Here is a 25,787-nt window from a genome sequence, read left to right on the forward strand (position 1 = left end):
TCCGGGCTGCGCTCTCGCGAGATCAGGAAGTACCGGGCCCAGGGGCGGGGCCGTGTGCGAACACGGGGCGGGGCTAACGCGGGGTGGGCGGGCCCGACGCAGTGGGGCGGGGCCTGGGGTCCCCAGCTCGCGAGGCCGCCCTTGAGCCGCTGCCCGACGTTCTCGCGCGTTTTTGCCTCAGCTTCTGCAGGTGCACCCGGAGCAGCGCTGGTCTGGGCCGGGAAGCAGTTCTTTGTTAAGGTGTCACCCCGGGGCCTCCCTGGCGGCGCAAGGGGTTGAGACACAACCTATGAGGCTGTTGGCAGCCTCTGCAGCACGAGTTCGATCCCCGGCCAGGGAGCAACCCACGTGGCACAGCAGACTCCCCTCAGCAGTGTTTCAGGCAATCTGCCTCTTCTGCTCCCCACTCTGTCTCAGGTGGATCCTCTCACCTCCACCACCTCTGGCCTGTACCCCAGCTCTTGTGTGCGTAAATAAATAAATCTTTTTTTTTTTTTAAAAAAGGTATGAGATTCCTTTAAAAAGAAAAGTCACCCCGCCCCTCATACAAACCTCTTCCTCCTGTTTTGGCCCAGCTGCCCCTTGTGACGTCCCCAGGACACCTGCCTTCCTGTGCAGTGGGTGGGCAGTGCAGGTCCCTGCTGGCAGCAGGAGGAAGAAGGAAAAGAAGCATCCAGTAGACGGCTTCATTTATTGACAATGTAAAATGTATTTTAATGAAAACATTTTCTCACCACTTATTTTTTATTTGTGATTTTTTAAATGTGATTTTTAAAACAGCATGGGGCTTGGTTGCCTGGATGTCCAGGAGGCGCAGGTGCCTCCAGCTGCTGACTCTCAGGGCCCCGCAGGCAGGTGCGGCCTGTCCTCCCTTCAAAGTCCACAGGGCAACCTCAGGGACTTGGTTCTTATCAAATGTTTGACAACTTTCACTTTTGAATTCGCTCAAGGGATATGGCCTTAGGAACTGGGGGCGGTGGGGGGGGGTGTGCTTTTTCTAATCCAGCATCTTTGTTAGATTTCCCCCCCAACATGGATGTCTTTTGGTACTTTTTACTCTGGTAATAATATGCAATTCATGAGGATGTTGTGCCCCCACCCCCCACCCCACACACACCACGTTTTGAATGATCTGCAGGTGAAGGCAGAAACACTCTCTGGAACTCTTGACCTTGTGATGAAAGCAACCTGTGCAAACCAAAGACTACGCACCCCTCACCCACCACCCTCGCCAGGTGGTGGTGGTGGTGCTGAGGTCTCTGAATAACTGGGGACCCCTTGTGGTGACTGTCAACTCCAGAGGCCACCGAGGGGAAATGAGCAGAGGAAGGACCTGTTGGCAGCTTTAAGCTCTCCTGACCACCTCACATTATCGTAGCTCATCCAGAAATAATGTATTTTCTAAATCCTGTAATTACACTGTGAATAGAACAGTGACGTTGCATTGCATTTTCCTTTTTGTTAAAAGCATTACCTCATTAAGGGCAAACATTTAAATTCTATCACAAAAAAGGGTTAAGGCACTAGGATTTAGAATTTTAGAGGAACCATGAACAATCCTTGGCAGAGTAGGTAAATAATTAGTTGTTGAATGAATAAGTGAATGAAGAGAGTGATTGAATTTTCATAAGTTTCCCTTGTCCCCTGAAAAGCCTAAGCCCTCACCACACAGCTGGTGCACGAGAGGATTTAGGCAGCATACGTGAGAATGTGCTTTGAAAATTATATATTCATTTTAATGGACATAGAGCGAGTATAATTATCAGCATACCAATCTGTTTTTTTGCTTAGGGTGGTAATGATCGACAATTTCTTCTTCAAATATGTGTATTTAAATAAAGTGTGAGTATTTTTAAATTATTACATAGGTAATGTTGTACAATCCATCGTCCTATATTTTCTTCTAAAATTTTATGTACCAAAGGATTCTTTCCAGAAGATAGAAAGAGCATTCTATAAAGCATATAGAATATCTATACATAGAGAATGTATACAACATATATACGCATATAGAATATGTGTATGAAACTGAGGGAAAGAAACCGATCACAAAAGATCATTCTGTGTGATCTCATTTACAAAAAGCTCAAAAACAAGCAAAAGGAACCCCTCACATTTTGGAGGGGGATGTCAAGAGAGGAAAAAGGGAGGATTTGCTGATAATATTCACTGTTCCCAGTTTCTCCTTCTGCGTGCTGAAGGAAAAACCTTCGTGCTGGTTTTATTTTGTGAAAAGTCAGAGAGGCACTTTATGATCTGTGTATTTTTCTCTTTGCATGTTATGCTTCAACTGAAAAGTTTACTTTATGACCACAGAGCTGAGGCATACAGCAAAGAAGGGGGAGGGGGGGAGGGCAAAACAGGGGAGGAATGGACAGGGGGGACTGTAGTGATATGGAGGCAAGAGAACTGTGGGGACTATAATGATGTAAGGAAAAATGTAATTAATAAAGAAAAACTATAAACCTTAAGCAAAGTTTACTTTTAAAAAAGAAGATAAATTTCTAAGCAACTGCGAGAGATCAGTTCCCACTTATTTGCCTCATCCCCTTGCAAGCCCACGGCTCACATGATTTTCTACTGAGGGTAAGTGGACAGGCTGCTGGTAAAGACTTAATCCTGATTTGTAGCATTTGCTGATTTTCTTGGCATAAATACTCCAAGCAGGGCCTATTTGGACCTGCCAACTGAAGGGGAGTTGAGAGGAGGGATATAGTAGCACAATACCATATAGTTTCCACCATACAAGTGCAATAGATAGAAATAATCTCACAAAGATAATTGCAAATTGTGATAAAATAATTTTATGCATTACCACAATTGAAATTAGAAAACAAAAAACAAAGCAATGCAAGCTCAGTTTCCTGACTTTGATAATAGATATTTAAGATTCATTATCTTACTTTTGTGACTTTTTGTGAGTCTATAATTATTTCAAAATAAAAAAAATTTAAAGATTTATTTATTTATGCATACAAGAGCTAGGGTACAGGCCAGAGATGGGGGTATGTGTGTGTGTGAGAGGATCCACCTGAGACAGAGTGGAGGACACAACAGGCAGACTGACTGAAACCCACTGCTGAGGGGAGCAGCGGGAGTCAGGAGAGGTCTGCTGCACCCTGTGGGTCACTCCCTGGCAGGGGATTGATCTCAGGCCTCAGTGTCTGGAGATAACCTGATAGCACTGAGATTTAATCCCTGCACTACCAGGGAGGCCCTAACCCTTTCTTTCTTTTATTTTTTCTAAAGATTAATTTATTTATACAAGAACTGGGGTACAGGCCAGAGGTGTGGAAGGGTGAGAGGATTCACCAGAGACAGAGCGGGGAGCAGAACAGGCAGACTGATGAAACACACTGCTGAGGGGAGCAGCGGGCGAGTCAGGAGAGGTCTGCTGCGCCGTGTGGGTTGCTCCCTGGCCGGCCGGGGATCGAACTCGTGCTGCAGAGGCTGCGGACAGCTTCACAGTGCGGTGCTCAACTCCTTGCGCCGCCAGGGAGGCCCTCAAAATAAAAAAAAATAATAGTAAAATAATTTAGAAAGAAGATAAACAGCCCAAGAGATAACGGCGAGAACAGACAAGCCAGCAATTCACCAAAGAGTCAACCAGAAACACGAAAACCTCACCGGGAACCCAGAAAAAACGTAAATTCAGAATAAGACACGGTGTCTCGCGGTTTGGATGGCAAAACTGAGTTTTTTTCTCCGGTTTTCTCTGCTCCACTCGGCCGCCCCCTTGACTCGGGGTCCCCCGAGCGGGGTCTGCCCGTCCCGCCCACGCGCGGGGACCCCGGCGCGGCCGGACGCAGCGGCCCCGGGCCGGGACCCCGCCGGGGGCGGGGCGGCCGCGCCGGGCGGCGTAGGCCGTCGCCATGGGGACGGCGACGCGGCCCTGAAACTCGCGGGCGCGAGCCCCCGCCCTGGGCCGCGGTCCCCGCGGAGGCTGCCGCCGGCCTCCCCGGCGGGGTTTCCTGGCACGGGAGGGCGAGAGATTATTTTTTAAAAAGAGGGTCCGGCTGAGCCCCGGGGCCCGGGCGGGAGGGGGCCGGGGGCGGGGCGGGGCCCGGTGGGCGGGGCGAGCCGGCGCGGGGCGGGGCCGCGCGGGCGGGGGCGGGGCCGGCGGGGGCGGGGCGGGGCGGGGCGGGGCAGGTGCGCGCCGGCGGCGGGCAGAGCGCGGCGCGCGGCCCCCGAGCGCGCCCACGCGGCCCCGCCGAGCCCCGCGTCCCCGCGGCCGTCGCCTGCTCCCCGTCCCCCGGCCTCGGCATGGGCGCGCTTGCCTCGGGCGGACCCCGGGCCCGGGCCGGGCTGCGGCCGCCGCTGCTGCTGCTGCTGCTGCTCGGGCTGCTGGCGCCGGGCGCGCAGGGCGCGCGGGGCCGCGGCGGCCCGGAGAAGAGCGGCCCGCGCCGCGCCGCCAGCACCTTCTCGCAGAGCGTCGGCAGCCTGCTGGGCGAGGACAACGTGCGCGCCGCGCAGAAGGTGGGCGTCCCGCGGTCACTCGCCCGCCCCGCCCCGCCCCGGGCGCGCGGCCTCGGGGCTCGGGCCGGCCGGCCGGGCGCCGATCGGGCGGGTGCTGCGGGCCGGGCCGGGCCGGGCCGGGCCGGGCCGGGCGCTTCCGGTCGGGGCCTCCGCGCCCGCCCGCCGCTCCTCGCCGCGGACCTTGGCCCCGGGGCGCGCTCCCCGCCGCGCGCCGACCCGCCGCCCATTCACCCGGGCCCCGCGCGCGAGCGCCCGCCGTGAGCCAGGCGGGGCCCCGCCCCGCGCCCCCCGCCCCCCGCCCCCCCGCGCCCCCCGCCGCGCGCCCACTGTGAGCCAGGCGCCCCGCGCCCCCCGGGCCCCCCGCGGCCCCCGCCCCCCGGCGCCCCCGCCTCCTGGATGTGCCGCCTGTTTGTTTGTGGGGCCAGGCGAGAAGGGGCGCTGCCTGCGCCCTGTTGCCGGGCGCGGTGACCCCCCCGCGCGCAGACCCACTGTGTGCCGCCCGGGAGCGGTGGTTACCCGCCGTGGCGGTTTCCGATCCCGCGGACCCCAGTCCCCACCCCCGGGTGCTGCCGGCGCTTCCCGGAGCCCCTCGGGCCGGCGCCGCGTGGCCCCTCTCGGCCAGAGCCCACCGGGGAGCCCCCAGAAAGGGGAAGTCAGTGGGGCACGCTGCCTGCGGAGGTGTGGTTCTCGGGGTTCAGCCTTGCACTTCCGTTCACCTCTGGCGCTTTCTGGCTGTGGGGTTTGGGAATGGGGAGAAGTTGGCCTGCAAGTTGGGGGTGGATGACTCTGAGCAAGGGACTTCACTTTTTTTTTTTTTTTAAGATTTATTTGTACAAGAACCGGGGTACAGGAGGGTGAGAGGATTCACCAGAGTCAGAGTGGGGAGCAGAACAGGCAGATCTAATGAAATCCACTGCTGAGGGGAGCAGCGGGGAGACCGGAGAGGTCTGCCGCGCCATGTGGGTGTCTCTGCAGCCGGCAGGGATTGAACCGGCACTGCAGAGGCTGTGGACAGCTTCACAGCGCTGCGCTCAACTGCCTGCGCCACCAGGGAGGCCCCGGACTTCACTTTTTAAGCCTCAATTTCATGTTAGGGATGTAAGGATGTGAGGCTGCGGTGGTGAATCAGGGCCCCTCCTGGGCCAGAGGACAGGCTGGAGCAGGGCCAGTGGGTCGCGTTTGATCCCGATGCAGGTACCCAGAGATCTTGCTTACCTCTGCCGGAAGGACTTTCAGGGTTAAGAAGAACAGTATCCTGGTACTTCAGATGGAGGGGAGAAGACACCCAAACCTGAGTCAGTCGACTGTGTGTTGTTACTGGGTAACAGAGACAGCTTCGCTGGGTGGGAACTGACTTCTAAGCCCCCCCACCCCCACCCCGCCTTCCATGGGAGTGCACCGGCCTCTGGTGCAGGGTGGCATTTGGGGCGGTTGTAGGTGGCCAAGGGAGGAGAAAGCACATTTGACACCTGAATTCAAAGGTTGCTGGACTCCCTGGGCAGAAAGGTCGTAGACAAAATGAATTTACCACCCGAGCAAATTGGAGGCAGAAATCACTTGTTTTACAACAAAAAGAAACTGGACATTTTTGTGCGGGGTAAGCACTAGCAGCCACGTCTCGGCCAGCAGCTGGGTGCAGAACCTCAGGTCCCTGCCATGAAGTGTAAATCAGATTTTGAAGGGTTTAACCTCTGGGCTGGGATCACTAAGGCAGCCGTATTCTGGCCAAGAATCTGAGAATCCTGCGGTCAGGGCTGCTGTGGGGGTGAAGCAGGGCCGGGGCCTTGCAGAGACGACGCGAACACTGGTTCCCCAGGCTCTGCTGGGTCCTCGTCGCGCTAGAGTTGCTCATTTAACCCTTATCCCACCTATGAGGGTCCTGCCGCTGTTTCCACTTAACAGACGAGCGAAGTGAGGCACAGAGAGTGACCGAGTGACCGGCCTCGGGTCAGCCTGAGTGGCGGAGCCAGGACTGGAGGACCCTGGTCTTCCTGCCTCACGACCCTGCCCGGTCCCCCATCTGCATAGCATCTAGAAGGAGCCTGACCTGCCATTATTTTCCTCCCGAGACCAGCCAAGCGGTCAGTAGCTTTTAGTGTCAGGTTGACTCTTAGAGCAGACCTGCAGGGTGGGTTGTGGAGTTGGGGGTGCTTGAAGAAACCCCCAGAGTCTAACCTAGGACTGGTCTAAAATAGAGCCGCAGCCCTCTGGCTTGGTCTAGGCATGTCCAGCAGGCACGGGTTCCCATCCCAGCTGTGCCACCTTTGCTTGGGCTAGGTGGAAGGGGATCCTTGGCACGACTGAACAAGCGTGTCGTTAGTGCTAGAAGGTCACGGTGGAGGAAACGGAATCCTCCGAATCAGTCCTGTTCACTGAGAAATGATCTCGCAGCTGGCACATGTGCTAGCAGAGCCCCGAAGTGGACACGCTGTCTGTCTATCAGCTGGTGATGGAGAAAGTCCCACGTGCGAGGACTAGCTGTGGAAAGGGATGAAGCCCTGACACCTGTGCCGAGGTGGCCGCACCTTGGAAGGATGACAGAGACCAGACGGGAGAGGTCACGTGTTCTGAGAGTCCTCTGCTGGGCGCCTGTAGAGACGGAAAGCAGAGGAGATATTGCTAGGGGGGATTCCACTTGGGGTGATGAGAATGTTCTGGAACCAGATCGAGAGGATGGCTGCATACCTTGTGAATGGACTTACTGCCCCTGGTGGTGTGGTAGCGGGGGCCGGGGGGTGGGGTGGGGGTGGGGGAATGCATGAGTGCGAAGTCAATCTAATCAGGTTGAGTGCTCAGCACCACCAGTGAAACTGAACAGGAGGATGGAATAAAAACGGTAGATCATTTTTGTTTAAGCTTGGTGAGCCTCTCCCCACAGCTCTGCTAATCAGTGGTAAAAAGTGGGGCGTGCTCACGCTCATAACTGCAGAGCTGGAAGTAAGTGGAACGCAGTGACCTGAATGAGGTCCCGGCCATAGGTCAGTCATCCCAGCGGAGGGAACAGGTGTGGTGTGGGTGAGGCTTAGGGAGCGCTGTTGTGTGGCTGGGACCTTGGGGAGAGGACAGCCGGGTCACACTATGCAGGCCCCAAGGGTTAACAATGCAGACTCCTTAGTGATCCGGGAAGACATTGCAAAGACCCGGGAGAAAGGTGTGCTCTGCCCCCAGGAGCTGGGTTGGTTGATCCGGGAAGACGAATTAACAGGAAAGGGTGGCCACTCCTGTCCTGTCCTGTGCTTTTGTTTTCCCTAAAGATTTATTTGATTTATTTATGCATTCAAGAGCTGGGGTGCAGGCCAGAAGCGCAGGGGGTGAGAGGACTCACCAGAGAGAGTGGGGAGCAGAACAGGTGGATCCACTGAAATCCTCTGCTGAGGGGAGAGGTCTGCTGCGCCGTGTGGGTAGCTCCCTGGCCAGGGATTGAACTCTTGCTGCAGTGGCTGCGGAAAGCTTCATAGTGCTGAGACTAACCCCTGCGCCACCAGGGTGGCCTCGTTTCTTTCTTTTTAAAAGGGCTTAACGCTGTTGTACCTATGTGTAAAATATAAGAGCGTAGTTGCATGGGGTGTCATTTCAGAGAATTCAGAGCTTAAGAAAATACATATTGCTCCCTCCTCAGCCCCCATCCCTTGACTCCCAAGCAGCCAACTAGAGCCGCCCCAAACACTAGGATAGGCCGCCCCCCACCCCCTGCAGTGGTTTTGTTGCTTTCACAGGATACATGCTGTCCTGCACCACCTCTTGAGATCAGAACTGGCCAGTACAGAACTTCCTTCTTTCTGGAGGGCTGCAGAGCCCCACAGCGCCCGCCCCTGCTGATCACCGCTTCGCTCGTTTCCTAAGCCAGGCCAGGGGACCGCAGTGGGCTGCCGGGCATGGAGTTGCTGAGTCGCGAGGCCTGGTCGTGCTAACATCTTGATTGCAGTGTAATGGGTGTTCTCTTCTGCATGGAGTGTGCCCAGCGAACGCCCCCAGTGACAAGCACGCAGCTCTCCAAGTGGGTTGTTGTGGCTTCCCGCCCCATGATTCCACTCTCCGACTGGCTGCGTACCCCGGGGCTGTCCTTTCGCACCCTCAGTACACGGTTTAAGTCTCAGGCCAGGCCTGACCCCACACCCGAATGCTGACTACGCCCCACGGCTTCCATCCCCCTGCTCCAGCCAAGCTCCTGGGGCCCCTATGGTTTCTCTGTGTGGAGCTACACAGGCTGCTGGGGCTTCAGAATCCGCTGCGTTTCTGGAAACTGCTTTTTGTTTTCTTTGCCATTTTCCCACTGAGCTGCTGGTCTTTTTTTTTTTTTTTTTTTAAAGATTTATTTATTTTTTTATACAAGAACCGGGGTACAGGCCAGATGCGCGGGAGGGTGAGAGGATTCACCAGAGCCAGAGCGGGGAACAGAACAGGCAGAAGGACCAAAGTACACTGCTGAGGGGAGCAGCAGGCGCGGCAGGAGAGGTCTGCGCGCCATGTGAGACCCTCGCCTGTGGCCGGGGACCGAACCGGCCGGGGATCAAACTGGCCAGGGATCGAACTGGCGCTGCAGAGGCTGCGGGCAGCTTCTCAGCCCAGCACTCAACCGCTGCACCACCAGGGGAGGCACTTTTTTTTTTTTTTTTTAAGAGATTTACATTGCTTGTTGTTTGCAAGAGAATATTTTGAGCAATAGAACTTTGACACTTTGCAGTCCTTTTTGCCACCAGCACTTCACAGCTTTGCTGTAATTGACATACCTCAGGGTGAATAAATGCACAAAAACACACAAGTGGATGGATTTGGACATGTATGCGTCCTGGGAAACAATTGTGTTTCCTCCAACTTTGGAGTTTCAGAAATTTAAAACTATGTTTTAATTTTTTTTTGTGTGTAGAAGAACTGGGGTGCAGGCCAGAGGTGTGGGGGGAGAGGACTCACCAAAGACAGAGTGGGGAGCAGAGCAGGTGGACTCACTGAGATACGCCGCTGAGGGGAGCAGCGGGGACAGAGAGGTCTGCTGCGCCCTGTGGGTAGCTCCCTGGCCTGGGATTGATCTCAGGCCTTTGCGGTGGTGGGTCTGAGTCAACCCCTAGGCCACCATGGAGGCCCACAACTTTCAGAAATTTTAAAGTGCAGAGAAATTAGAATAAGGGACTGCTGGGGTCCCGAGCTGCTCACCTGTATTCCCAACCTTGTCTCTCCTTGTCCATGACAGACACACTTTTTTTCTTTTATAAAAAAGGGTCCCACCAGGGTCTGTGCCCTGGCCCAGCCGGTTGTGCCCCAGCTGCCTCCTGCCCTTCCCGTCCTGTCTCAGCCTTTTCTGTGCAGACGGTGCCCCCGGTGTGCTCCTCGCAGGCCTGGGAGCCTCTGAGCCCCTCCTCCTCCGGCGGCTTCTTTTGCCTGATTTTCCTGGGGCCGCTTGGCAAGTGTCTGGGGTGAGGGGTGAAGAGAGGTTACGCTGCAGGAAACCACCATCCCCACCCCTCCCCGGGGTTGGGTCCGGCCTCTGCTGTAAGAGGGCGATAAAATCGTGACCTTCGGTCCTTTTGTCTCCTCCCACGTCTCTCAGAGTCTTCCTTGCCTCACTTTCAAAGCTGTCCAACTCACACGAGGAGAGAGCCACACACTGGCCACCAGCGCCAGGCTTCTGAGCTCAGCTTTGTCTCTGTCCTGTCCACTGTCCTCCGTGTCCTGTCCACTGTCCGGTGTGTCCTCTGTCCCCTCCACTGTCCTGTGTGTCCACTGTCCCATGTGTCTCTGTGTCCTGGCCACTGTCCTATGTGTCCTCTGTGTCTTGTCCACTGTCCTGTGTCCTGAGCACTGTCCCCATGTGCCCCTGAACTTGCAGTGAGACCCCGGGGCTTCTCTGGGCAGGTTTGGGGCGTCACCAGAGCACTCTGCTCTGCCGTGACCTCTGCGTTCATCTTGCGGCGGCCACAGCAAAGTCCCCAGACCGGACGGCTCAAGCACCAGGAATTTGCTGGGAACCTGCACCAGGCGTGGCCGGGGATGGTCTTCCTGGGCGTCCCTCCTGGTGCAGCCGGCCCTCTTCCCCTGCATCCTCACTGGTCTTGTCTGGCTGGTCCTCGGACCGGAGATGGGGGAGTTAGCTGCCCTCACCCCCTCACCGACCTGTATCATCTCCAAGGCCTGTCCCCAGCACCCCCACATTCTAGGTGCCGGTCAAGACGATGGGGGTTTGGGGCGCACCCCTCGGAGGGCCCTCTTCACCAGGGGACGTGGTCAGGGTGTTCCTGGCGGCTCCCGGTGCAGCCCTGCAGGGCCCTCCTTCTACCCCCTGCCGGGTTTCAGGGCGGCCGTGGCTCAGGGGTCTCGGGTTTCTGTGCACCTGCTTGAGGACCCACGGGGGCAGTTGACGGCCCAGACTGGGGCGAGGGCCAGGCCTCTGTCCTTGGGGGTGCTGTGTCCCAGCCCTGCCCGTGTGGCCACCCTAGGCCCTTGGGCGCAGCATCTCCCTCCCATTTCACAGGAAATAGGCTGGAGAGGTCGGAGGGTTGGCTGCAGGGACTGGCCCTCCCGCCTCACCCTTGAGGGCGTGGGTGCCCACTTAAAGACCCTGGGCCCTTTTCTCGTAGCCAGGAGCCTTTTTCCCCTACATTTTGACAAATTTTAACTGACTCTGTTGACGAAAGTGTACAAGTGGCCCGTCCTTCAAAGGATCGGGACAGGAGAGGGAGGTGGAGTGGAGCCGTGGGCCGGAGAGGGCCAGGCCTCACCCCGCCTGGACAGAGCCGGGCAGGACCGTGGGACAGGAAGGAGAGGGCCTGCCTGGGGGCGGGGTGGGGGTGGCTGCTGATGGGATAGGCTCCTCCTGGGGTGACGAGTACTCTAAATCTGACCGTGGTGACGACTGTACAACCTCGCGAATGTTCTAAAAACCACCAAGTCGCACACTTCAAAGACGTGAGCCGCCCGGTATGTAAATGACACGGCTGACACGGCGGTGAAGTGCTTAAAAAAGAACAGGCCCAGACCCACGCAGCGCCTGCCCCCCGCCGTCCACGCCCCCTTCCCTCCGCGTCCTCCTGGCCAGCTCGGCAAGGCTCCTCTCCCTCCAGTGCCAATCCTCCCATTACCTTTCTTAAATCCTTCCATTTTTTAACAGCAGCTTTGTGGGGTGCCGTTCACACACAGTGCAAGCCCCCCCTGGAGCGTAGAATGCCGGGCGGCCCACCTCCACCGCAGCCATTTCATGGCCCAGAGAGACCCGGGCCTTGGCGGCCCCCGCCGCCACCCTGGCAGCCCTGATCTGCTCTCCGCCTCCGTGGGGTGCCCGCCCCGCGCTCTGCGTGGAAGGCCAGGGCTGGTCTCCCCACCCTCCCCCCGGGTGCCTGGGGGCTGCTGCTCATCCGCGTCCTAGCGCTGCCTTCCGGGGGCCGGTGCTTCTGGCAGAGTCCCGGTGCGGGGCTTCCGGCCTTCCCCGTGTACCGACAGCCCTGGGGTGTCGCTGAAGCTGGTACCTCTGTCTCCTTTGTCAGCCAGAGCCCTGACATACAGGCCTTAGAGTCGACCACCCCTCCTCACCTGGGCGCAGGGCGGAGCTGGGTTGGAACCGCGGCTGCCCAAGCTCCCGCCCAGCCTCAGGTCACCGGGTCCTCTGCTGCCCTGGCTGCCCCCCCCCCTCCTGTCCTGGGGTCCGTCCGAGCAGGACACCCAGGCGGCGACTGTGCAGCCCAGGGCGGGGGCACCAGGAGCCATGCCATCTTCAAAAAGAACGAGGCCGCTCCACACGGCCCAGCCTCGGGTCTCCCCAAGACAGAGTGTCCACGAGCAAAGCCGCAGAGTGGCTCACCCCGTGGGGGCGGGGGCTGGGTGCCGTGCTCACCAGTGCTGTAAGGGGTGGCGGTGACAGTGCTCTGGGAAGGGGTTCAGGTGCAGTGGTGTGAGTCCTCACTGGGCTCCCCATTGTGGCTCTGGAGTTTTGGGCCTTGGGTCCGTACTATCACATACCCCCAAAAAGGAAGGTGAAGTGAAACCCCCATGCTCACATCATTCGAGCCCATTCTGGAGAACCTGGAGTGAATAAACGCCCGAGACAGCTGGTCCCTACAGCCAGAGTCTCCGGGGTGCAGGTGCCAGGACGCTCAGGTGGGGGAGCCCCGGTTCCAAGTCCAGAGTTGCTCTGTCAGCACCAGGGATCCCAGTGTGTCCCCCTGACATGCGAGCGATGGGCTTGTGACTAGGAGGGTGGGAGCTGGCCAGGCTGGTGGTGACCGTTCTCTTGTCTCCGCAGTTCCTGACCAGGCTGACCGAGAGGTTTGTGCTGGGAGTGGACATGTTCGTGGAGACCGTGTGGAAAGTCTGGACAGACATCTTGGATGTCCTTGGACTCGATGGTAGGTGTTGGGGGGCATTCGTGGAATGGTTCTCACGGTATGCAACAGGGCACTGAGGGGGCACTCGGGGTACGGTGAACATCCCTGTTGTGACGGCGGCACATGTGAAGGGTCATCGGGCTGAGGTTCCCAGATGTACTCAAGATCAGGTGCTGACCCCCCTGTGCCCCCCACCCCATCCCAGGCAAGCTGCCGGGGTTACAGGCATCTGTGAGAACGCGCTGTTGGTTTGGGTGGAGGTGAGCGAGGCCCGTGCATTCGTGGGGGGTGAAGTGGTACTCCCCGAATCCCATGGTCACGTAAACAACTGAAAAGTCAATAAACACAGAAGAAACCCCATTGTCTAGGCAGAAAGGAATTTAATACTGAGAATGTGGTCAATCATCAGTGGCTGCACGAGCCACATGGGGCCCAGGACGCTGCCAGACTGGCCACTGTATGGGGTCCCGGGATGCTGCTAAACCGGCCTGTGGAGCTTCGCTGCTGTGCTCCAGGGCCGGAGGCAGCCCTGGACATGCTGAGCTGAAGGACACAGCCCTGGTGCAAGCCTCTTCCACAGTCTGCAGGGCCCAGAGTGAGGGCCCGGGGACCCTCCAGGGCCGGTACCTGGTGGCCCTCACGGCCGTGACTCAGTGCAAAGGACTCGGCTCTGCCAGCAAAGGGGAAGGTGAGTGGGACCAGGCACAGGCCGCTGAGCGCTGCTGTCCCGGCGATGCCTCTCAGACACTGAGCTCCCTGTGTTTATTGGGGGCCAGTCACGTCGGTGCCTCTGCTGGCACGGGCCCAAGTCCCAGGCTTGCGGAAGGAGAGCGGGGGTCCATGTGAGCCGGTGCAGTCTCGGCCCCCCCACGGTGTCTGCCGCCCACCGAGCAGCTCACGCCCATCTCTGCGGACACCGGCCAGACGTCGACAAATGGAGCTCAATCGTGACACCAGCTTCCGGGTGTGGAGCCCGTGGGGCCGGAATCCCACTTCAGACTGTCACCTGCGCTTCTGACCACCTGGCTGCAAGCGGGGGACCCCAGACCCCTCCTCAGAGCGGCCCACAGGCCCCAGGGCGCTGCACACTGGCTCCTTCCCAGGATTAGTCAGGAGTGCGGCGAGGCAGGCGCAGGCTGCTGGTCAGCCCCCGTGCTCGCCGCCGCGCCCCCCGAGCCCCAGCTTTGGGTTTTCTGAAGGCCCCGACGCGTGGGCACCTCTGGGCTTGGATTCACTGTCCCCTCCCTTCCCAGAGGTCGGGATGAGCCTGGAAGTTCCAACCCTCTGGTCGTGTGGTCCGTTCCCCTGCAGCCCCTTCCAGAAGCCCCGTCGTTCAGAGAAGTGCCGTCGGGGTGCAGACGGTTGTGTTTCCAACCACGGGGCGCCTGGTCGCGCGCGGCGTGGGAAACGGTGGGTTTATCCAGGTGTGTTTCCTGTCACCACGGTCACACTCAGAAGGTCACGCGCCGGCCAGCGGAGGGCGCCCCTGGCCAGGGCCAGCCGCCCGCTCGGAGACTCCGCCTGCGGGTCAGAGGTCGGGCTCAGGCGGAGCGGCGGGCGGGGCACAGGTGGGGGGCCGGGTCACCTGCTGTCGCCCTCTCCGCCGCGGGGACCCCACCTCCCGCCTTGAACCTTGGGTTCAATTGAGAGAACTTAGCCCGGCTCGGGGAGCCCCGCTGCGCGGCCGAAGGGTCAGGGGCAGCCGAGCGGGGCTTGAGAGGAGCCTGGGCGTGGCCCTGGGGCCTTGGCTGAGCGGGGGGGGGGGTGGGGGGTGGGGGGGGTGGCTTACAGCCCCGCCCTCGACCCTGGCCTGGCCCCGCCCACGGCCCTGGCCCCGCCCTCGGCCCTTTCCCGCCCACGGCCCTGGCCCGGCCCCGCCCTCGACCCTGGCCCGGCCCCGCCCACCGCCCTGGCCCCGCCCACGGCCCTGGCCCGGCCCCGCCCTCGGCCCTTTCCCGCCCACGGCCCCAGCTCTCCCTGGCCCGGCTCCTCGTCCCGCCGCGGGCCGGAGGGCGGGGCGGCGCCGGCATGTCGGACGCGAGCGGAGCTCGGCCCGGAGTGCGGGGCCTCGCGGAGGCTGTGCCCGGAGCCAGGCGTTCTTTTTGTTTTTAATTAATTTTTAAAAATGTTTACGTCATGGTGTTCCGGGGCAGCCCCCATACAAAACGGGGTGCCTGGCTGCGGGTCCCCACCCGCGCGCTCAGAGGACTTGCCGGCGCCCCGCTGCGGGCGAGGCGGGAGGCCGACGAAGGTCACTCACAGGGAGGGGATGAGGACGCGGCTCGGGGAGAAAAGCGGGAGACGAAGTGTCAAACGCGCCCTCCCCGACCCGCCGACCTGGAACCCCAAAGGCGCCTGAGAGCTGCCGCGAGCCGGGAGCCGGGGGCGAGCGACGGAGCGGGAGCCCCCAAGGCCACGGGTCCGGTTTTATACCCGACCTGGCTGCCCAGCGCCACCCTCGGTCCGGCCACCCTCCCTCCGGCGGTGACGGGATTTCTCCTTCCCAGTGTCCTGAGGGCTGTGGTCTGGGGCGGGGGCGGCGTCCACGAAGCCTGCGTGGGATCCGCTCAGGACATCCTCTCCCCGACCATTGTTCGTGTTTGAACACTGTCTGCGAACCCCGCCCGCGGGTGTGGCCCCAGAGCCCCGCCAGCGCCTCGGCCGCGCCGCGCGTGGAGTACTACTCAGCCGTCAAAAAGAAGCCCCTGCCTCCCCGCGCCGGGACGGGCCGGAAGGGCGGACGCCCGTGACACGAGCCGGAAGGAAAAGAGAAACGCCGGAGGGTCGCTGGCCGCAGGCGCGGGGCCACTGAGGCGCGGGGCGCAGCGGCGCGGAGCGCGGCCTGCAGGGACGGGCCGGCCGCGCCTTCTGTGAGCGCAGAGCCGGCGCCGCGCCCCTCACCCGCCGCGCCCCTCACCCGGGACCCCGGGGCGCCAGCGGGGAGACGCCTCTGGGCGGGCGGGGCCTCCCGCAGACGCACCTCCTCGCCTTCCTCCTCGCCCTTTGCTCAAGGGCCCCAGAAATTTTTAAACGACCTTCGTGGCCGCGGGCGCGCCTGGGCCCGACTCCCGTGCGGCTCCGGCCGCTCCCGCAGAGCGGACCGGGGCTGCAGAGGCGCCCACCCCGCCGTCCCCGCCGCCCTCCTGTGAGGGGCGCCGCACCGGCCTGTTTCCTGTGAAAACTACATTTTTGTTAACCTCTCATGAGCTCATTGTAGTTTTTTTTTTTTTTTTTTAATTTATTTATTTATACAAGCACTGGGTACAGTCAGAAGCGTGGGAGGGTGAGAGAATTCACCAGAGCCAGAGCGGGGAGCAGAGCAGGCAGAAGGACCGAAGGACACTGCTGAGGGGAGCAGCGGGCGGCAGGAGAGGTCTGCGCGCCATGCGGGACCCTCCTCCGGTGGCCGGGGAGCAGCCGGGGATCGAACCGGCGCCGCAGAGGCTGCAGGCAGCTTCGCAGCCCAGCGCTCAACCGCTGCGCCACCAAGGGAGACCCGCTCATTGTAGTTTTAAATGGGTGAGTAACAGCGACGTTTAAAACGTATCAAAAACCTCTGCCTCCCGCGCTGGGAACCTGAAATTGCTCTGAAAAAAATCAAGTCTTCCTTTTTCTTAAGTCAGAAAAATGAGCCCATACAATGCACGTAAACCGGAGCTTCAGGCTGAGCACCTTGACCTACAAGGGGTGTCTGTCAGTTACTTTTCAACAAAACTAGACAAAAAGAACGAAAACTCGCCTGGAAGCACGAGGCACATTCAAGCACAGAGTCACAGCGCCTTTTTTTTTTTTTTTAAGAATTTATCAGACGCTAGCGGGGGTTTCTAACATGGTAAAGATGAAGAGGCAGAAGCTACATGAATAAACCCTCCCGGGGTCCTGAGATGGAGAGATTGGGTTAAGTCTCGCCTGCAGGGTTATGTGAACATCAACACCAGAGTCAAAACTGCATTCAGTCAAAGTGCTCCCCCTGCCTCTGGCAGGCACCTAGAGGGGGACAATAGCTTTCGGGGACCCTGGGGAGCTCTGCACCTTCCCTTCTGGAACAGGTTGCTGTTTATGAGGTCAGCCAGAGGGCAGCCAACGTGCGGGGCAATCTGATCCCTTTGGGGGTGCCAAGATAGGGTATTCATACTGTTGGCGCATCTGGAGGCCTGAGAAGCCCCAACTTCAGGGGTGCACATCCAGGCTTGTTCTGTGTCCACACTTACCCACCCCATGCCACTCTCGCTCCCTGAGGTATAGAGTTGATTGGGCTTCGGCCCAGGGATCTCAGTGCAGCACAGCAGAGGCCTGGAGGCTGGCGAGAGACGTGGTTGGGGCCACACGTCCATGGGCCCACTGGGATGCTGACACACACCCCAGTTTGAAAACCACTAGTGTCGATTAAACACACCCAGGCTGTCTCCTCCAACACTATAAAGAAACAGAAAAATCTAGAACGAAGGACCTTCTGAGAGGTCCCACAGGCTTTCGGAGTTAGCGTGATGGACCCCTGCTAGATGAAAGAGAAGGATGCGGCGTGCCCAGCGGCCCGACGTGAGCTGTGACGGGTCCCGAGGGGTAGACGTGAGGGGACAGCTCTGTGTTCCTGGACAACTGGAAAGGCTTGAAGGATGTCGTGGAATTTAATATTCACAGGCATGAAGATAGTTTCATGGTTGTAAGCAGAATGTTATCCATTTTGTAAAACTGAAAGACATCCAAATTGGAAAGGAGGAAGTGAAATTGTATATAGACATCCTAAATTTTACAGAACTTTATAGAAAATCCTGCAGACTCCATCCAAACTCTTAGATCTAATCAATGAATTCAGTAAAGTCGCACAAAGTTAACATGCAGAAATCAGTAGTGTCTCGGTGTGCTAACAGCAGATTATCTGTAAAGGAAATTCAAAAGTGATCCCTTCAACAGTAGCATCAAAGACAGTAAGACCTTAGAAATAAATTTAACCAAGGCAGTTAAAGCTCCCTACCCTGAAAATTATAAGATATTAATGAAGGAAATCCAGACACACGTAAATGGAAAAGTATCCCCTGTTCATGGATTGGAAGGAAGGATTAATATTGTTCCAAAGTCCATACTGCCCAAAGCCATCTGTACAGTCAACGCAATTCCTATCAAGATTCCAATTGAATTTTCTATAGAAAAAAAAAATTCTAAAATTTATTTGCACCCACAAAAGACTCCAAGTAGCCAAAGCAATTCTGAGAAAGAACAAAGCTGGAGGCAGCACACATCCTGATTTCAAGGTATACTACAAAGCTATAATAATCAAAGCGGGATGGTATGGGCGTAAAAACAGGCAGCAGTAGAACAGACTGGAGAACCGAGATATAAACCCACAAGTAGATGGTCAACAAGTATCAACTAGTGTTTGACAAGTCAAGGATGGAGAAACGAGTCTCTTCAATAACTGATGCTAGAAAAATTGAATATTCACACGTAAAATAATGAAACTAGCCCCCTATCTTTTACCACTCACAAAAATTAACTTGAAATGGATCGAAGACTTAAATGTAAGACTGGAAACCATAAAACTAGGAGAAAACATAGGTGGTAAGCTTCTTAACAAGGGTCATGGCCATGACTTTTTGGATCTAAACCCTAAAGCACAACCTATAAAATAAAAAAAAAAAAAAAAAACAAGTGGGATGAAATCAAACTGAAAAGATTCTGCACAGTGAAAACAAGACAGCAAGCCCCCAAAACTCATCAACAAAATGAAAAAACAACTAGTTGAATGGAAAACCACATTTGCAAACACTCTATCTATTGAGGGGTTACTATCCAAAATATATCATCAACAAGTCATACAACTTGGTGGCAAAGAAACAAGTAATCCAGTTGAAAATAGGCAAAAACCTGGATGAGCATTTTCCCCTGGAAGATTGACAAAGGCACACCAAGGACATGGAAAGGGGCTGAGAATCACTAATATATAGGAAAACACAAATCAAAACCACAAGAAGAGATCACCTCACACCTGTGAGAATGGCCCTCCTCAAACAGACATGAGGTCAATGCTGCTGGGGAGGAAGGAACCCGTGTGCTTTATTGGTGGGATTATAAATTGGTGCAGCCTTCGTGGGAGACAGAATGGAGACCCCTCAGAAATTCTAAGATAGAGCTACCCTTTGAGCCAGCAATTGTTCTTCTGGGAGTATAACCAAAGGAAATGAAAACACTAAGCTGAAAAGATACCTACAACCTCACGTCCATAACAGGATTATCCACAGTAGCCGGGACATGGACACAAGCTTAGCATCCATCACCAGATGAATATATGGTGTCTGTACATGATGGAATATTATACAGCCAGGAGAAAGGAATCTTTCCATTCGTACAACATAGATGGGCCTTGAGGGCATTATGCTGAGTGGAAATAAGGCAGAGAAAGATAATTACTGTGTGATCTGACTTTTATGTGGAATCTAAGAAGGAAGAAACTCGGGAAAAGAGATCAGATTTGTGGTTGCCAGAGGTGAGGGTTGGGGGTGGGAGGATTGGATGAAAGTGGCCAGTAGGTACAATCTCCCAGCTACAAGGCCAATTAGTGCTGGAGATGTCATATACAGTAGGGTGACCAGAGCTGGCACTGCTGTGTGATACGTCTGGAAGCTGTTAAGACAGTCAATCCATAGTATCTCATTACAAGGGAAAAAACATTTTTTCTCTTGTTTGTTTGTATATGAACTGGCGGATGTTAACTGAACTCACTGTGTTGATCATTTCACAGTCTATGTAAGTCTTTATTCTGTACTTACACGGACAGTTCTGTCAATAAAATGGGGGTGGGGGGGAACGTGCTCTTTGAAGCATGACCTGTGTATCTTTGAAATAGCCCAGTAAAAAAATGTGCATGACTTGGATGAAGCCAAATGGGGTAGGTGTTAACAGTCGTTAAGCCTAGGTGGTTTCAATAGGACTACTTATTTCACTGTTCTCTTAACTTTTCTATTTGAAAATTTTCTAAAGTTGGGCACACAGAAGATGCAACTCCTCCATGCTTAAGATGGAGCTTCGTGTGTGTACCTGTTACGATTAGGTTTGGCTGTGAGTAGCAGAGGCCCCAAATAACAGAAGCTTAAACAAGATGGAAGTTAATTTCTCTTATGTGAAAGCCCGCAGGTAGGTGACTGTGTAGCACATCGTCCTTGAGCCCCAGGTGCCTTCCATGTTATTGCTCCCTAATAGGTGACTTCCTTTCCTCTATGGTCCAAGACAGCTGCTCCAGCCATCGCATCCAAATTTCAGCAGGCAGGAGAAGAGGTAAAGGGCACATTTCCACTATGTTTAGGAAAAAACCCTTGAAGTAGTCACAGCACTGCAGCTGACCTCTCCCTGGCCAAAGCTTAGCCATGGAGCTGCCAGAGAAGATGAGAAATGCCATTGCCCTGGCAGCCCCGGGCTGGCCTGAAACTGGGCATTGGCTCCTGTGGAAGGAAGGCGACCACGGGACAGTTTGCTGGCCCTGCCCCACCACGAGAGGTGTTTTGGATTCCTGGACAGGGTCACCCTGTCCTCTTAGGCGCCGAGAGCATGTAGGTCACTAAGGCAGCTCCCCTTAGTTCCTCAGCTCATGCCCAGGCCCGGCCATGAGCCGAGCTGCCCAGCCCTGGCCGCCAGTAACCATGGCTTCTCTCTCTTGCTTCCCGCAGTGTCCAACCTCTCCCAGTACTTCAGCCCGTCCTCGGTGGCCAGCAGCCCGGCCCGCGCCCTCCTGCTGGTAGGCGTTGTCCTCCTGGCCTACTGGTTCCTGTCCCTGGTGCTGGGCTTCACCTTCAGCGTCCTGCACCGGATGTTCGGCCGCTCCTTCTGGGTGGCCCGCGTCCTCCTGTTCTCCATGTCGTGCGTGTACATCCTGCACAAGTACGAGGGCGAGCCGGAGGGCGCGGTGCTGCCCCTGTGCCTGGTGGTGGCCGTCTACTTCATGACCGGGCCCATGGGCCTGTACTGGCACAGCGGGCCCAGCGGGCCGAGCGTGGAGGAGAAGCTGGAGCACCTGGAGAGCCAGGTCAGACTGCTCAACATCCGCCTCAACCGCGTGCTGGAGAGCCTCGACCACGCCAACAGCAAGTGACAATCAGCCAGCCGGCCGGCGCCCCCCGCCCCCGCGCCCCCGCTCAGGAAGCAGAAGAAGAGGAGGAAGAAGAGAACCCCGACCCCCAAACAATCGTAATAAACATTCCTGAGCAGGAGACGGGCACTCTGGGGGGTCTTTCCGGCCAGCGATGTGCTGGGGGGATGCGTCCCGGGAGCAGAGGTGGTGGTGTGGCGCGGCGCGGCTCGCGGGAGTGGGGGGAGGCGTGTTTTTTCAACCAAGGCGATGACCCTGAGGGCGGTGCAGGGAGAGAGGTCTGCCTGTGTAGAGCGGAAAGGAATTTTTTCAAGTATTTCGATACATCTTTTGTAAGGTTTTTTAATAAAGGCAGATGGAGTCAAGTGTATTCCAGCTCCGGGGAGGGGGCCGCGGGGGGCTGGCGGTGGGAGCCCTGTTCTCGCCCGTGGGGTCTGTGGCGGCTGGAGTCCGTGTGCGTTTTCCGTGTTCCCAGCCTCGCTTGACACGCGCTCGGCCGGTGTTGACCAGTGTCCCTTCTGACGTGGCGCTTGGCTCCCGGGCGGGACCTCGGCGCAGGAGGCCAGCCAGGCCGCGCCCCCGACCATATGGTGAAGTGGAGAAATCACTGGTTAGAAACCCCTCGTTTTGTTCTCCCCTCTGTACTTGGGTGTATTTTTCACCTCAGCCTTTTGTAAAAGAAAACTCAAGGACCAGGCGAGGAAATGCCGGGGGGCGTGCTGGTGCTCACTCCGGAGTTTGTGTCCTGACTTTGCCATTCACCTGCGAGGCCCACTTAGGGGAGACGCACCCTTCACAGTGTTTTGTGTTGTTTTGTTATGTTCTGGGCCACCTCAGGCCCCTGGAAGGGAGACACATGTGCGCAGCTAATCGCATTTCCCAGGCGCTGCTGCTTGTAAACCACCCTCAGGGACCATGGGCAGCAATAAACTAGCCTTGGGGGAGAGCTGAGTTGTTTTTCCTGAAATTCCTGTAACTCCCTGTAAGGTGCTCTTCGCCCGAGTCTGTGGTCCCATTTAGGTGGTGTCTGGGGGTAGGAGAGTCTGTGCAGGGTAGACAGCGGTGGGTCCTGGACGGGGGCCTTGCAAGGCTGGGATTGAGGGTGGTGGGGAGACCCCTTCAGGACCCAGAGGGCAGGGGGAAAGCAGCTTTGAAGACTGCTGGGGTCACCAGTGAACACACCCAGCAGCCCCTTCACGGATCCCTGCCTGCAGACTTGCAGGGATGCAGCCAACCTGGTCCTGCGACCCCTGGGGAGGCCCGCGGCCGGGCGACTGCTCTCGTGCCGTGTCCCTATGTGGCTTTCGGGGACGGCGCCTGGGCGAAGGGGCAGAGGCATCGGAGCACGCTTGTCACAACTTCTACTTTTAAGGTGCACATAAGGGGACCCCGGCTCTCCTACATCGGGTTCGTGTCCAGCTCTATGGCTTTGCTGGGGGCAAGTCTTGATCCTATGGTTTCTGGATTGAAATTATTTTGATTTGGTCACAGATCCTTAGAGACATCAGGCATAACGACCCAGGGACGTCAGCTCTGCCCCTCCCTCCCTGCCTTTGCGTCGGTGTGCAGGGCCTGCCCTGGTCTGGGTAGAATAGCCACCCTCTCCCCCCACCCTCCCACGTGCACCCCCAAGGCCGTCCTGAGGTCTAGACCTGAAACCCATTTTGAGTCCTAGTAAGTCCGGGAGGCCCGAGGTGCCGGGGGCTGGAGGGCACCGCTGGGACCGTCCCACGTTGGCACTGGGCCTCCCAGGTTGGCTAAGTGTAGTCCCGGGCGCCACCTGCGCGATCTGATACGCTCCGGGGGCCGAAGTCTCTACTGAGAACCTGTGCTGTGTTTGGAAGTCGCTTCATGGGAGAACATTCTTTGAAATTCCAGTAGAAATTCTAGATGTTAGGTCTGAATAACTCTGGCTTTTTAAGGCCTAGATTTGGCTTTTATTTGGGCATATTCTTAACCCCAAATAGTTTGGGTGTTTGCTTTTTTCCTCCATTCTGTGGAAGCTTGTAGAGTATCTCGCCTCCCCGGCTACCCCCTCCCCCATCTCTTTTGTACGTGGAAAAATGTATTTTTGTACCATATCTCATACGTCCGGGAGAGACCTTTTTAATACCTTCAGAGCTGTAGACCCATCAGCGCAGCGCTTACTAGACGTGACCGCGAAACCCTCCTGACAAAAGCCGGGCCCCTGTTCCAGTGAAGGCTCTGTTTTTAAAACTGCTTTGAAGTCAATCAGTGTTGCTTCCCCACCGCTTCAGGATCACAATAAACAGCGTGAACGGAGGGCAGAGGAAGGGCTTCCTTCCTGGGCTCTCTACTGAGCAAGCTTCCCCGGGACCCCAAATGTAGTTCCCTGCCGGTCAGCCTCACCCGCCCAAGGCGTTTTGGTTTCAAGTTCCCTCCCTCTCACCCTGCAGCAGCCTCGGAATTTCTGGGAAGCTGGCCTTGGGCTTTGTGCTGGGGTCTCGGTTTCTAGAAGTGACTGAGGGATGGCATGGGGGGCATCCTCCCCCCCCCCACGCCCCCTCCCCAGCAGGGAGCCTGTCACATGCAGGGTGGGTGGGGACGCCGAGAGGGGGACAGCGGCCAGACCTTGAGGAGGAAGGTGGTGGGAAGTCGCTGGTGGGGGACCCCATCCTAAGTGGGACATGCAGGGTGGGTTGGCCACTTGCGGGTTCTGCCAAGACTTGGGGGCCCCCAAGGACTGCTTGGCTGGAGGACATAAGCCATGAGGCTGTTAGCCTGGCCTGGGGTTTGTCCGCAGCTGGCTGGGAGGCATCATGTCAAAGAGCTGGCGCAGGGGCTTCCCTGGTGGCGCAGGGGTTAGTCTCAGCTCTGTCAAGCAATCTCCAGCCACTGTGGCCTGAGTTCGATCCCCGGCCAGGGAGCTGACCCACAGGGCACGGCAGACCTCTCCTGTCTCCCCACTGCTCCCCTCAGCAGTGGATTTTAGTGGATCCGCCTGTTCTGCTCCCCTCTCTGTCCCTGGTGAATGCTCTCAGCCCCAGAGAGCTGGTCTGTACCCCAGTTCTTATATGCATAAATAAAATAAATCTTAAAAAAAAAAAGTTGCTGTGGAATCTAAAACCTGCTACTACATGTTGTCATTCATGGGGACCCCAACCAGCGCCATCTCCCCACCGCTTCCTGAGATGCTTTTGATGAATGAATGCCCTCTGCCTCATGCAGGGGGTGGGGTTCATGCCTGACAACTTCCCGGGGTGGGATTAGAACTGACTTAACTACAAAGCCAGTTCTCACCACCCAGCAACCCGGTCTCGGCTGAGGCCCTGCGCCGCCTCTGGATAGGAGAGCGATGCTGTGTCTCTGCAGAGTGTTCCCTCACGGTCAAGTAGTCACCTTAGCGCCCAGGCCACGTGGGCATGATGCGCTGGGGTCAGCGCACTGAGCTCTGCGTGTCGCTCGCCTGTGGTTTCCTGGTGTGTAGCTCTCCCAGGCAGCTGTCCCCGTGTGTGGCCTTCAAAGCTGACTGTCCTCAGCGTCTGTCTCCGGGAAGCCGTGGCGCTGCTGTCCATCCATGCTAATGTCTTTTTGCAGATTTAAAGGCTTTGTTGTGTGTTGATCTAATATCCGCATGTGTGTTAACCCCCTGAAAACCGTGTCATTCAGCTGATTTCTTGTGATGGTGATGGTGATTAGCGCTCACTTAAAACCCAGCCAAGCAATGTTTTCCCTCTTCTTAACTGGAAACCACGTCTGTACGGAACGGCACGTGTCACTGTGTACTCCTGGTTTGGTTCCTGTTTTGTATATCTGCTTATGAATTTGATATAGCTTTTCATTTGAGGATATACACCCACTTGATTTGACAGTGTGGTGTGTATGTGCTGTGTACACACTTGTTTGGTCCTGAGCCTGGGGAAACTGATTCTACAAATGTGATATATAGACATAAATAAATGTATAAGGCTTATTTTTTTGCAAAGTGATATATACATTCCTCTTATTTATTAAATCACTGGCTTTGGTCTTATGTAGAGATATTTGTAGATGGATTTCAGAACAGAATTAAAATATTGTGAAAATTACCGCTTAATAAATGTTGGTGTAATTTTCTTGTACAGACTTCTAACTACATCACATCACTTCCAGCCTGGCACTGGTGGAGTGTTCCCAGTTTTGAGATAAGAGGTGATTCGATGATTCCGTTCCCCAATCTGAGAAGAGTCATAATTTCCAGAGTCTTGATATTAAGGGTTCATTTGGAGACAGAATTGTCAGATAAAATACAGGATGCGGGCCTCCCTGATGGCGCAGGCAGTTGAGCACCACACCGTGAAGCTGTCCGCAGCCTCTACAGCGCAGGTTCGATCCTGGCCAGCTGGGGAGAAACCCACATGGCACAGCAGACCTCTCCTGTCTGGCCCCCTGTTCCCCCAGCAGTGTATTTCCGTTGATCTGCCTGTTCTGCTTCCTGCTCTGTCTCTGGTGAATCCTCTTACCTTCCCGCACATCTGGCCTGTACCCGGGTTCTTGTATAAATAAATAATCTTTAAAAAAAAATACAGGGGCCTCCCCAGTGGCGCAGCGGTTGAGCGCTGGGTTGCGAAGCTGCCCGCGGCCTCTGCAGCGCTGGTTCAATCCCCGGCTGCTCCCCGGCCACCGGAGGAGGGTCCCACATGGCGCGCAGACCCCTCCTGCCGCCCTCTGCTCCCCTCAGCAGTGTCCTTCGGTCCTTCTGCCTGCTCTGCTGCCCGCTCTGGCTCTGGTGAATTCTCTCACCCTCCCGCGCTTCTGACTGTACCCAGTGCATGTATAAACAAAACAAACAAACAAACAAACAAATAAATAAATAAAAACATGCCTCTATTAAAAAAAAATACAGGACACTGGGTTAAATTTGAGTTTCTGATACACAAGATACTTTTTTAGTAAAAGCACATCCTATGCAACATTGG

The 25,787-nt window shown here is 56.6% G+C and overlaps 1 protein-coding gene across 1 annotated transcript; it reads left to right on the top strand.

Annotated features, from left to right (window-relative positions):
• Positions 1-4,263: 4,263 nt before the first annotated feature.
• BRI3BP (BRI3 binding protein) lies at positions 4,264-24,915 on the top strand. Its single transcript, XM_037511323.2, has 3 exons — positions 4,264-4,476; positions 12,707-12,809; positions 20,450-24,915. Exons 1-3 carry the CDS (start codon positions 4,264-4,266, stop codon positions 20,869-20,871), a joined length of 738 nt encoding a protein of 245 aa, XP_037367220.1. The 3' UTR covers positions 20,872-24,915.
• Positions 24,916-25,787: the final 872 nt, after the last annotated feature.

This window comes from Talpa occidentalis, unplaced genomic scaffold (genome assembly GCF_014898055.3).
Source record: "Talpa occidentalis isolate TD23 unplaced genomic scaffold, MPIMG_talOcc4v2.1 talOcc4.14, whole genome shotgun sequence".
Taxonomy (NCBI): Eukaryota; Metazoa; Chordata; class Mammalia; order Eulipotyphla; family Talpidae; genus Talpa; species Talpa occidentalis.

Coding starts and splice junctions, on each gene's coding strand:
- BRI3BP (XM_037511323.2), top strand. CDS start 4,264: ATGGGCGCGCTTGCCTCGGGCGGACCCCGGGCCCGGGCCGGGCTGCGG. Junction 4,477..12,706: donor ACGTGCGCGCCGCGCAGAAG/GTGGGCGTCCCG, acceptor TTGTCTCCGCAG/TTCCTGACCAGGCTGACCGA. Junction 12,810..20,449: donor GGATGTCCTTGGACTCGATG/GTAGGTGTTGGG, acceptor TGCTTCCCGCAG/TGTCCAACCTCTCCCAGTAC.